This window comes from Diospyros lotus, chromosome 15, assembly GCF_014633365.1.
Source record: "Diospyros lotus cultivar Yz01 chromosome 15, ASM1463336v1, whole genome shotgun sequence".
NCBI classification, from domain to species: domain Eukaryota; kingdom Viridiplantae; phylum Streptophyta; class Magnoliopsida; order Ericales; family Ebenaceae; genus Diospyros; species Diospyros lotus.
This window is the reverse complement of record NC_068352.1, coordinates 6,086,297-6,099,279: the sequence shown is the minus strand read 5'-3', so window position 1 is coordinate 6,099,279 and position 12,983 is coordinate 6,086,297. Positions and strand designations below refer to the sequence as shown.

At 39.8% G+C, this 12,983-nt stretch overlaps 1 protein-coding gene across 1 annotated transcript in view; it reads left to right on the top strand.

Moving 5' to 3' along the window:
• Nucleotides 1–3,735: 3,735 nt before the first annotated feature.
• The window catches only part of LOC127792056 (uncharacterized), a 70,246-nt gene continuing 60,998 nt past the window's right edge, over nt 3,736–12,983 (top strand). Inside the window, exons 1-4 of the mRNA XM_052322368.1 lie at nt 3,736–3,946; nt 4,092–4,145; nt 4,878–5,032; nt 5,450–5,563. Of these exons, the coding sequence (XP_052178328.1) occupies nt 3,826–3,946; nt 4,092–4,145; nt 4,878–5,032; nt 5,450–5,563 (444 nt within the window). The 5' untranslated portion in view covers nt 3,736–3,825. The remainder of the gene's footprint in view (nt 3,947–4,091; nt 4,146–4,877; nt 5,033–5,449; nt 5,564–12,983) is intronic.

The window sequence follows — 12,983 nt, the reverse complement described above, 5'->3', positions numbered from 1 at the left end:
GCAGAACAACCTAAGTTCCAGAGGGTAAAACCGCTCACTAGAACTGGTCCCAATTGCGTGTAACCTAAGTTCGGGAGGGTAACACCGCCCACCTGAACCCACTACACACCTTCCAACATATTTTCAAGATAAGGTAAAGATAGGATCAGACCACTCACCTTGAACGAAACTCAAATGCCTCAAATCTTGTGCTGAACCTCAACTTTTGTGCAACTCCTCAAGTTTTTTGACCAAACCACCTCCTTACACGCCCTCACGCGCTATCCAAGTGCTCTGCGCGTGTGATGCTTCGCATATGCTTAAAAAGCCCTCTATCTACTAAACCCGAAGCTCTCTTATCTGGCACGAACTTCTAACAATTTAGAATGAGAAACCTTTGGTTATGAACCCCTATTTATAGGTTTTGGAAACTTAGCCACCAAGAAACATATATTCTGCAATCATTTCAAATATTTCAAAATCTTTTACAATCATTCCAAATCTTCTAAAGATCTTCTGCAATCATTGTAAATCTTCTAAGATTTTCTATAATCATTTCAAATCTTCTAATATCTTTTGCAATCATTCCAAAATCTTCTAATATCTTTTGCAATCATTGTAAATCTTCAAAGATATTATATAATCATTACTAAATCTTCTAAGATATTCTGTAATCATTCCAAATCTTTTAAGATTTTATATAATCATTACCATGTCTTCTAAGATATTCTACAATCATTCTAAATCTTCTAAGATTTTATATAATCATTGTTATCCAAATCAAATCTTATTCAAATCATATCCAACAAAATCTTATCCAATTAAATCTTATCCAAATCTTATCTTATCCAATCAAATCTTATCCAAATATTATCTTATCCAATCAAATCTTATCCTTAAAGTCATCATGAGCCTTCATCTTATCTCTAACGTCATCATAAGGCTTCATCTTATCTCTAATATCATCATGAAACTTCATCTTTACCACTAAAGTCATTTATAAGGCTTTTTCTGAATTTTTCAAATGCCCATAGTAAAAAGGTTTCAATAATTACACTTTGACCCAAATTTTTGGGTAATTGCACTTTAATCCTTTTCAACATGGTCCCCGGACTAATTTTTAATTGCATTTTAGTCCCTAAAAAAATGGACTAATTACGCTAATGCCCTTAATTTTTAGGTAAATTACACTTTTACCCCAACCTAAAAAATTATGATTTTGCCCCTAACTGAACTTCTCTTTAAAGACCTTTATAACCCTTTGAAATATCCTAAAACATTCTCTTTAAAATTCCAAAAAAATATCGTTTCGATCTCCCTCTATCAATTTCAAAAAACTGCACTTAGGCCCGAATCTTCGTTTTGGCTACAAACCCTTTTGTTTCTTCCAAAAACTACTGAAGGGTTACTCTATATGCCAAATATGAACTTCCTCGGGGTTCCATTGACTTTTCGGATGCCCCATACGATAATTCGATATTTCAGCCTAAATCATAATTGTCTTTTTAATTGTACCGGGAGTCGTTCTCGATCCAACTTCTTTTGATGCGTAAAATCATAACTCGTATTACTTGTCGATACTATACCATTTTCCTTAGCTATCTAGGGTCTAGGGTACTCCCTCTGACTAATTCGATCGTCCAAAGTTGCGTTAGTGTACCCTATAGTCTTATTTTTCCACAAAGTCCATTTATGCCCTTCATTAAATACCGTTTATATCCTCAAATCATTCCTGGGTATTACAAAGCAAGCTCCCAAAAATTCCTCTAATTCGTCAACCTATCCGTGCGAGCTCCCAACCACGTTTCGAGCGAGCTCCTAGTAACTTTTACAGCTCGTTGGCCTGGCCAATCAGCTTGTATAACGAGAAGGTCATGCACCAGGGAATAATAGTAGGCTAGGGGCAGGCCCAACCTAGCCCCAGTCTCTCGGCCCATCTGACTGGCCCGTGCCAGTCCTATCCTGGCCCTTTGCAACAAGATCATTATAGTTGCGTCTGGGTTTCCGCGCGTTCTTGGGATTAGCTAAAGTAGAGTCATTCACCATGGCAGAGGGTCTGAGATACCTCGAGCGAGGTCAAATGGATCTGGAATAGGTCGGGGTTGAAACTCGATGAGGTAGGGACTCGGATAAGTCTTCAGGGCTTCCATATGGGCTTTTGGGGAGTCAAGAGGAAGGGCCTTGATGGGTTTTCGGGAGAAAGGGCTTCTGGTCTCTCTGATGAGCTAGGTCGAAACTTAGCTTGTGGTCACAAATGAAAGTCAAAAAAACATGCAAGAGACTCCCCCATGTGGGCCCTCCAATGCTTAAGTCTGACAATGGTATGAGAGAAATGTCCGAATGTATGTTCAATGTCACATAAATGATGCAAGTGCATGTATATGATCAGTGACACGATGGGGTATTCGTGTTGTGTTCAAGTTCCTAGATGGGTTATACAAAGTGACGATCGAATAGCTTGAGAGAGTTGGGACAATAGTCAGAGAGGAGAATTTGAAAGAGCTTTTGCTTAAAAGGTCTAAGAGTCTAGTGAGATCCGTTTGTTCCAAAAGAGTCATATAGGTTCGAAAGGTTGAGTCTTCAAAAAAGTTTTTTTTTTTTTTTTCCTTCAATGAAGCGCCTATTTATAGGTAAAATAATGGGACCCACAATTGAACCAGAAGGCTCTTCTAGGAAGACCCATTGAATGAGGCTTGAGGGTTTGGAGAAGTTTTTGGGGTGAGGCACTCGATGGTTTTCTCCGGGGTTTCGGGCCATTGATGGCTTCAGTTCGAGAAACCCCAAAGAATGTCGTTGGACTGGGGCGAAAATGATGCATGCTAGGTTGGTCATAGAGTACGCATTAAGGGTTCAAGAAGCTCTCGTCTTGGAGATTGTCTGGGGGATAATAGACTCGAAAATTGCTTTGAAACTTAGTAAAATTTTAAACACCTCATAACAGAACTGAACTAATTGAAATTGTTAGTTTGGTTTGGTTCAAGCTAAGAGTCGCTTTAGCTCGGTTTCAAGTTTGACAATTTCAATTATTTTAGTTTGGTTTGGTTTTTATATTAAAAAAATTGAAATAATCGAATTGACCGAAATGTTATTTTTACTCTGAGTATGATAAATTTTTTAGTTGAATAATATCATTTTTACTTGTGTAAGAAAGTTTTTTTATTTGAGTAATATCGTTTTTTATTTGAATAATAAATATTTATTTTTAATTGAATAATATTTATGGATTAGAATCTGCTCACAAAGATTAATCTGAGTGAAAGTTATTTTTAATTGAGTAATATTTATTCTTACTTGAGCAACACTTATGTTTACTCGAGTAATAAATACTTTTAATTGAGTAACTTTTTGGACTAAAATTTGTTCATAAAGGCTAATCAAGTAAAAATTATTCTTAATTGAATAATATTATTTTTATTGAAATAACACTTATTTTTACCCTAGTAATACTTATTTTCAGTTTTTTCTAATTTTTTTTGTCGATTTGATTTTTTTTTCATATTTATTTGATTTTTTTAAGTTTTTGATTTGTTCGATTTTCGTATTTGTTTAGTTGGTTCAATAAATCCACCGACTGAATGTTGCCATATAATAAAGATTCAAAATAAAATCTCTTAATTTTTAAAATTTTCATTTTTAACACTAGGCAAAAACTTTGTTACCATATTTGATCTAAACTTTTAAGAGTAGAGGCCATTTTTTTTAAATTATATTATTTTTAAACAATAAATAAAATATCTCTTCACTTCTTTCTTCTTCTTCTTCTTCTGTCTTTTATCTCTGGTAGCTCGTTCCCGCGTCTCATCTCTTTGGCTTTCAGTCCAAAACCCCACAACTTCTGCTGCTTCAATGGCGTACGCGCTTTCGCTCCGATTTCTCAACTCCGCTGAGATATATAAAGCTTCTGAACCGCGGAATTTCGCCAAGAAGAACAGACGGCCCAATCCATCAACTTCCACTCGCGGCAGAGGTACTCTTAATTCTCTTTGTTTGGATGCTCAGAATATCCAGTAGGAAATGCAATTTGGACCTGGCTCGCCTTTCTCACTGCTCCAAGGAGTAGATATGAAAAATTTCGTCTTATTGTGCGTGCATTCATCGGGTCTGTGTTGCAGGTCCCGTCAGTCCCGCACAGAACCTGAATCTCGAGGTTTCTCCTCATAGAGCTGGTAATTTTTGTAACTTCTTTGACGAATCCTTTGGAACTAGGGTTTGTCCTGGTTGGATGAAATTACTTATACCAGCACATAGTGCTGTTGCGAGAGGGGGATGTAATGGAAATAGGTTCTCTTCTGAGAGAGACAATGGTAATAGATCTCCAAAGCTCTATTTTTTGTCTCCCCCACATTGGGAGAGAATGGATGAAAAACTTAACTCTGTGTGTTGACAGTATTAACCTTAATAGTTTTTTAAAAGTTCAATTTTCCCTTAACTTAAACAAACATTATAATTATACTTCCATTTAGAGGGTGTAATTGTCATTTGCTATTGAATATCTTTCCATTCCCTTCATTTTCATTGCTCTCAAGGAGAAACATTTTAGACATTTTTCTTTATTTTTTCATTATTTATTTTCCATTCCCTACTCTTCCAAGCGAAGGGAAATATTTTCATTCCATTCCATTGCTAAGTCTCTTCCAAACAAAGGTTAGAAATAATCAAAGCATACAAATAAAATAAGTGGTGTAAAGGTTTGCGTTGTGATTTTATTTGCACAGCTGCATGATAGGGCTGGATATGATATGACTATTTCGCTTGTCATCTTAAATTAATGATTGCTGACCAGTCTGTGCACAGTCATCTGATGGAATATAAAATGTATAATCAGTTGAAAGAATGTGGGGATTTGCATCTGTTTGTCGAATTCTTATCTTATTTGTTGCTGGTTTTGGCTTAAACAGTGTCTGCAGTGAGATTGATGCGAATAGAACTTGGTGGTGCCTTTGCTGACCTTTTGAATGAGAAAGGAAAGGGATCGGGTGACAATGAGATGGGATATGTTGAAAGAACTCTGGGGTTTCGCACTTCTTCCTTGGATGATAGAGATCTCAGACTGGTTTCCTCTTTAACTCATTTGTCATGTTTTGTCTGCCACCATGATACCCAAACAACAACAACAACAGCATATCAAGCCTTTATCCCACTACAAAAGGAAGAATTATGTTTTGACATATTATCATAATTCTAATAAATTAATGAAATTAATGGAAAGAAAAGAAAAAAAAAGGAAAAAGGAACAATAAAAAAACCATTACTGGCCCAAAGATTATGCTATGTTAAACTGGATGCTATACTTGCATGGAGGCTTTCTTTAGTGTGTTTAATCTATTTTGCGTGGGGTTACATGGTAGATCTTTGATAGGTAAACCAATTTTTATCTTGGACCAAATAGTTTTTGTTATGTATATTTTTCTCAAGAAATTCTGAGTCTGTTATCTCAACGAACTCTTTGTGATTTTTTTCCACCTTACAGGTCACAGAAATTGTTGGAGGTACCATTCGTTGGAGAAGATATCTTGATTATTTGATACTCTCATTATGCCATGATGAGAACTTGTGTAGAAGCATGGAACCTCTGCTGCTACAGGTGCCTGATAATTTATATTTTCATGGGTATAGCCTAGTACTATGCTAATCGAATATATTATTCCTTAAGTTGGGCACTGTGGAGGTGAATTAGCGCACATCATGAATATTGCAATTTCACTTGACATACTAGCCATTGTAACTTGGTAACGTTCTAGAATTTGATCTATTGTGCAAGGAACAAGAAACAGAGTTTGTTTTGTTTCCATCGAAACAGTGGAAAATTTTCTCGTTCCTTAGAGAACAACATGAAACTTTACTAGAAAATCAAAATTCCAATGTTTTCATCGAACATTCCAAAATACACCACACTCAGTTAATCACGATGAACCACTTTGAAACAATGATTTCTTTTCATGATTTCAGGATAGAGATAAAAATTCATTATATGAATACATATGGGGAATGAAAATAAAAAAAAAAAATTCTCAGGATGTTTGCTGGAAAGCTTGACAAAGGGAAAGTAGGTCAAAGATATGAGTAGAGAAGAAATTTGACATTAATTTTTCATGGTTGTAAAGGGCTGCTAAATTGTGGGAAACATCCCCAGTTTTCCGGAAAATTACTCCACAAAAAACAGAAATTTAGAAAACTTGTTCAAATACAAAATTCTAAATAGAAAACGAGGACTTGGGAAACGTGGTTGTCCAATATTGAACCGAACATGGAAAACTGCTAACATGAGTTTTCCAAGTTTTCCTTATTTTTGGAGGTTTAGAAAATGTGGTTCTCCGCAAAATTTTCCCCAAATCTTCTTCATCTCTTTCTCTAATGCATGCAGAAGAGAAAAATATCTCTCTTTTTGAACATAGGTTCCAATTTTCTAAATTGGAAATTAGATTTCTGTACATATAACATTTGAACACATTTTCCAAATTTTCAATGGAAAATGAAAAGTAAAAATTTCATAGAAAACTAGAGATAAAAAACTAGAAATTATTTTCCACAAATAAGCAACCCTAATATTACAACTAGGTTTCAAGTCTTGGGAGTGAGACTTGAGAGCTCATTAACGTTAAGAAGAGAGAAAAGAGAAAGGAAGAAGAAAGAACAGAGAGAGAGAATTTGGAGGGAAAGAGAGAGAATTTGAGAGGAAAAGAATTCAATTCTCATTCATTAATGAATTCCCATCCTCATGACTCAACCTTTTATAGGCTTAACCATGCGGTTACAACTTGCTTAGGGTACAACAATAATGCTAACAATTCGGTTGGCTCCCACCACATTCGAAATTTTAAAAGAAATTACAAATGGACCCTCGGGTCGTGACACTCCCCCACCCTTCAAAACAATTCTTGTCCTCAAGAATTTTAGAGTAGGCTCATAGCTCTGGGAAATTGTTTCAGCAGCTTCGACAAGTACTCCCAAGTGGTGTGGTCGGGCTGGAGGTGTGACCACCTTACTAGGACTTGGGTCAACGACATAGTTCCTTGATAGATCACTCTTCTATCTAGGATAGCTCTAGGCTCCAGGGTCTCTTCTAGTTCATCCTCCATGGCTGGCAACTGTTAGCTGGTGGGAGCCTTTTGCTTGATGGATCTTTTGAGCAACGACACATGGAACATTGGATGCATGTTCACTTCGGCAAGCAACTTCAATCTATAGGCCACTTTCCCCACCTTGTACTCAATGGTATAAGGCCCAAAGTACTCGGGACTGAGTTTGGACACAGGTGTTGTAGTGAAAGGTGGTTGTAAAAATCTCTTCACCTTAAGGAACACCCTATCCCCCACTTCGAACGCCCTTTCACTCCTTCTGTCTGCCACTTGCTTCATCCTGTTCTGTGCTATGGCCAACTCTCTCTTGAGGGTGGCTAACATATCCTACCTTTGTTGTGGGTACAGTTCCACTGCTGCTAGACTGGTGGTAGAGCTGGCTATAGCTGGTAAGATAGGAGGTTTGTATCCAAACACGGCTTCAAATGGACTCCTCCTGATTGCACTGTGGTAGCATGAATTATACCATCATTGAGTTAGCAGTAGCCATCTGTTCTAGCTCTTTGGCTTCGTGAAACACATGCATCTAAGGTAAGACTCCAAGCACTGGTTGACCCTCTTGGTCTGTCCATCGGATTGAGGGTGGTAGGTGATGGATAAGTGTAATCCCACTCTTAGCTCTTAAACAACTCTTGCTAGAAGTTGCTGGTAAAGATCTTGTCTCTATCCGATACAATGGATTTAGGAATACCATCCAGCCTTACCACTGAGTCTAAAAACACCCTTGCCACCTCCTGAGATGAAAAAGGATGTGTGAGGCTATCGGTCCACCACCACTAGTATCACATCCCTCCCTTCTGATTTGGGTAGGTCCTCCACGAAATCCATTGAAATCCCTTCCCATGCATGTTTTGGGATCTCTAGAGGCTGCAGTAGACCAGGGTAAAGCACTTGCTCATGTTTACACCTCTAACATGTCTCACAGGCCGTCACGAATTGTACTCCATCCTTTTTCTGTTTTGGCCAAAAGAATAATTGTCTCACCATGTGGAGGGTGGGCTGTATCCTTGAGTGCCCCCCTAGTGGTGAGCAGTGGAGAGACTTTAGAATTCTCTCCTTCAAGCCCTTGTCATCTCCCACCATTATTCTCCCTTAAACCTGATCAAACCATTAGATAGAGAGTACCCCTGATTCCCTGTTGGTTGGGCAACAAGTTGGGGCAAAAGATGCTTTAGCTAGGCTGTCTGATCATAGCTCTACACTAGCTCCTTATAGCTCTACACTAGCTCCTTCACCCATTCAAGTACCACAACTGTGATGGCATGTCAACTTCCCTTGCTCCCCATGTTTCCCTGTCTGGATGGGGCATCAACCATTACATTCTCCTTTCCCTTACGGTAAAGGATGGTGTGGTCTAGCCCCCTTCCTTGTAGCTGAGATGGTAGCCTCTGTTGAGATAAAAACCTCAGGCTCTCGTGATCAGTCTTGATCAAAGAAGGGTTTCCCTCCAAGTAATGTCTCCATTTGTTTATTGCCTTGAGCACTATTAGTAGTTCCTTATCATATACACTCCACCCCAAGTGCTTAGGAGCCAAGGCTTGGCTAAGGTATGCTATAGGCCTTCTTTCTTGCATCAGCACTGCTCCTATTCCCTTATCACAAGCATTTGTCTCCACCACAAATTGTTTAGAAAAATCTGGTAGTGCCAACACAGGAGCCTGAGTCACGGCCTTCTAGAGTGCCAAGAAGGCCGCCTCTGCTTGGGGGTTCCAATGGAAGCCATCCTTCTTGAGAAGATTTGTCAGTGGTTTTCTAACAACCCCATAATGCCGGATGAACTTTCTGTAATACCCTGTTAGTCCTAGAAACCCCCTCAACTCTTTCATGGATTGAGGTCTAGGCCACTCCACCATGGCATTGACCTTGCTGGGATCAGTCTTTACACTCCCACTTGTAATTACATGCCCCAAATACCCCACCTCATCCTTGGCAAAGATACACTTAGATAGCTTGACATACAATTGGTTGCATCTAAGGGCTTTAAATGTGGTTCGAAGGTGGGCTATATGTTGTTCTAGGGTTGGGTTCTAAATTAAGATATCATCAAAGAAGACTAGGATGAATTTTCTAAGGTATGGGGTGAATATTTGGTTCATGAGAGCCTGGAAAGTGGTTGGAGTGTTTGTGAGTCCAAAAGGCATGACCACAAACTCATACAAGCCTTGGTGGGTTCGAAAGGCTGTTTTGGGTATATCAGTAGGTTTCATCTGAATTTGATGATATTCGGATCTGAGGTCTAGTTTGGAGAATACCTTGGCTCCAACCAACTAATCTAGTAGGTTATTAATGAGTGGGATAGGGAATTTATTTTTTATGGTATGAGAATTGAGTTGATGGTAGTCAATACAAAATCTCCAAGAACCATTTGTCTTCTTTACAAGTAGTACGGGTGATGCAAAGTAACTTTGGTTGGGTTGAATAAAAGAGGTGGCTAACATGGTAGAGATCTGTTTCTCAATTTTTGCCTTCTGAGTAGGTGAATAATGGTAGGCTCATAGGTTTACAGGTGTGGTTTGAGGTTTAAGGGTTATAGCATGGTCCAAAGGTCTTGTGGGGGGTAGGGTATTAGGCTCAATGAATAAGTCCTTAAAATTCTTCCAATAGTAAGTGCAAGTTGTCTATTGTATTTACCTAAAAAAGACAAGGGTTGGCTTCCTCCTCCTTTGTTTTAGCCTCCTTCTCTAGTGCTAATTCCTCCCTTCCCACAACATGGATTGAATATAGCTATGTGATCTGCCCCCCTTTGGTTTTTAATAGCTTCTGCAACCAACTCCCCTTAATCAACCTACATTCCTCCTGCTCCAAGCTGCCCATTAGTGTTAATTTTCTTCCTTCCATCTCCACTGTCACTTCCAGCTTGTTGAAATCAAATGTTAATGGGCTGATTGTTCTCATCTAGTCTAACCCAACACTATATCGCAACCCCCAAGTTCCAGGACCCTCAAGTTAGCCCTGAATTCATAGCCTTGCATCATCCACTTAAAGTCCACACACTAATAGTGATTGTACATTGTATGCCTGTTGGCCATCGTTACTGATAAGGGTGTAGCGTGAGTCGTTATGCACTTTAATTTAGTGGTCGTTGCCTCATTTAGGATGCTATGGGTGCTTCCATTGTCGATAAACACCATGAGCTTCCTCTTCCTTATTTGCCCCCCTTACTTTAATGATCTTGCCCGTAGGGCCTCCCTTTAGTGCATGAAAGCAGATTTCTCCACCTTCTTGGCCTTGCTTCTCTTCAGGTGCTTCTCCTTCCTACTCACGCTTCTTTTCCTTTTCCTCCGATTCTTCCTCATTCTCATCCTACCCCTTCCATGTTGAGTAGGTGCCTCCTACATTGATGCCTCTGGCTGTATTTTTCACCACACCTATAACATAACCCCATCAACTTGCTTTGCTCCATCGTGGTATTTTTGTTGGCGGCTGCATTAGATCCCCCCTTATGGCCACCTCCCGTAGTGAATGTCCTTGCTACTATCTTATTCCCCTTGAAGATGGCCTCTAGAGTGAGCTCTTGTAGCTTGGCCTTCTTTGCCACTTCCCTCATCATGGCCGACATCATCATTTTCACCATGGACCTTAATTCGTCCTTAAGGCCACTGATGAAACTCGAAAAGAAATACTGGTTTGTAAGAGTGGGCTGAGCACTCCACATTAGTGGCCCCAACTCCTCAAACTTCTCCTGGTACTCAGTGACCATTCTCTCTTGTTTAAGTTTGTTAAACTCCTCAATAACGTCTACCATATTCCTTTCCCCAAATCGGATACACAATTCTTTTGCAAAATCAATCCACCTTACCCTTAGATCTGGACCATCCTTGGTACCAGGAATCAACCACATCGTTTAGATATTCTGTAGCTAGGGTGATCCTCTGGTTCTCATGGATATGATAGTATTGGAAATACCTCTTGCATATACGGATCCACCATCGTGGTTTGGATCCTTTATATAGAGGTATCTTTAGCAGGCATGGGTCCTTGGCTAGATCTAGGGGAATTCAACTCTCTTACCTAGTCACTAGCCTCCTCGAATTGCGAATTATCGGCCTCTAATGCTCCCTGATGCCTTGGCAAAATGCCTGGGATGGACGTCCTCGTCTTCGGAGCTGAATGGGGAGGGAAGTCTGATGGTAACCGGAATTGTGGGAGCATGGACAACATGCTGATCACGTTGCTGATCCGTTGATCCATAGACTCCCTGTGCCTCGCTAATTCCCTCAAAACGCCATCTCGGGAAGCCGCCATATCCTCTTGCAGTTCCTCAAGAATTGTTCGCATTTCCTCCCAACTCTATTTCACCACTTCTTGAGTTTGAGTGAATCCAAACTCCATCGCCTTCGTCCGGTTCTCCAACTGCTTTGATCTAGTGCCCTTTGCCATATCCTCTGACTTCATCTAAACCACGACTCCGCCCAATTTCGTTCTATCGTTGTAGGATCACAATTGAGGATGACCGTCTTTGATACCAAATTGTCAAGTCTCGGGAGTGAGACTTAAGTTTGTTGACATCAAGAAGAGAGAAAAGAGAAAGGGAGAAGAAATAATAGAGACAGAGAGAGAATTTGGAGGGAAAGAGAGAGAGAATTTGAGAGGGAAAGAATTCAATTCTCATTCATCAATGAATTCCCATCCTCATGACTCAGCCTTTTATAGGCTTAACCCTATAGTTACAACTTGCCAAGGGTACAACGGTAATGCTAACAATTCAGTTGGCTCTTGCTTACATTCGAAATTTTAAAAGAAATTACAAATGGACCCTCAGGTCGTGACACTAGGCACCTATTTTAGGAAAATGTCATCACAATTTTCCCCAATCCTATTGTCACATTCTTGGGGGCAGAAGAGTCATTGTATTTCTTTTCTTATACTTGTTGCTTGTAATGTTTGTACTTAGCTGTTATAGCGGTTGTGCTTAACTAGGTTGTACATTTCGGATAGTGGTATCGTTGGGCCATATATAGGCCACAGCTAGAGGATGGGGATTATCATGTGAATGAAGAATCCTTTCCCTCACTTTATGTTATCTTTCTCTCTCACTTTTTGTTACCTCTCTCTCTCTCTCTCAAACATTCTCCCTCTTTTTTACTGTTTCTCTCCTTTCAAATTCTCTTTAACTCTTAATCCTTCCCAATTGATCCCTAGTCAGATATGAGGATATGACAATTGGTATCAGAGCAAGGCGATTCTGGCCTTGTTGACGGAGGTCGCAATGTTGGGGTGAAGCAATTCCGAGTGATTTGACTTATCGCGATCGCTATTGGATTGTGGGGTGATTGACAATTGGTGATTCTAGTAGCGGTCTACAGATTGATTCGATCCTTGATAATTCGGTTGATCAAGGCTGATCGATAGATTAAGAGGATGGCTGAGGGAACTAGAATGAAATAGTTGAAAACCCGATTGGATGTGATGGAGATTAGGTTTTGTCAGAATCAAGAGCAGTGGGAGGATCAATTGGAATTGATGGAAGGCTGAGGTGAGTCGTGGTAGGGTAGAAAACTTGGCCACTCGAGAGACGATGTTGTCGTTGGAGAAGAGTGTTCGAGCAGAGGTCACTGGTGTTCGAGAAGATGTAACGAGCCTCAAGGAAGAGTTCGCTGGATTTGGCTAGCAATTGAGCATTGTTCTGAGCATGTTTTCCTTGCTGCCTAATGCAAGCTTACCGGTGGACTTCCCTCCAAGGTCCACCACTGCTTCGATTTTAATCGGATCAAGGATTTGACAGCGTGCCTTTGATCCTTTGTTTTCCAGAGGAGAGGACATAGTTCATGCTAGAGACGTCCACTAGTGGAGTGTATGCGAACCAGGATCACGGTCCAATGTCGAGGTTGGAGATTTCGACATTCAAGGGTGACAAACTGTGATGGTGGATTTGATGTTGCAAGTGGTTCTTCCAACATTATCAAGTGGGAGAAGGCTCGTGAA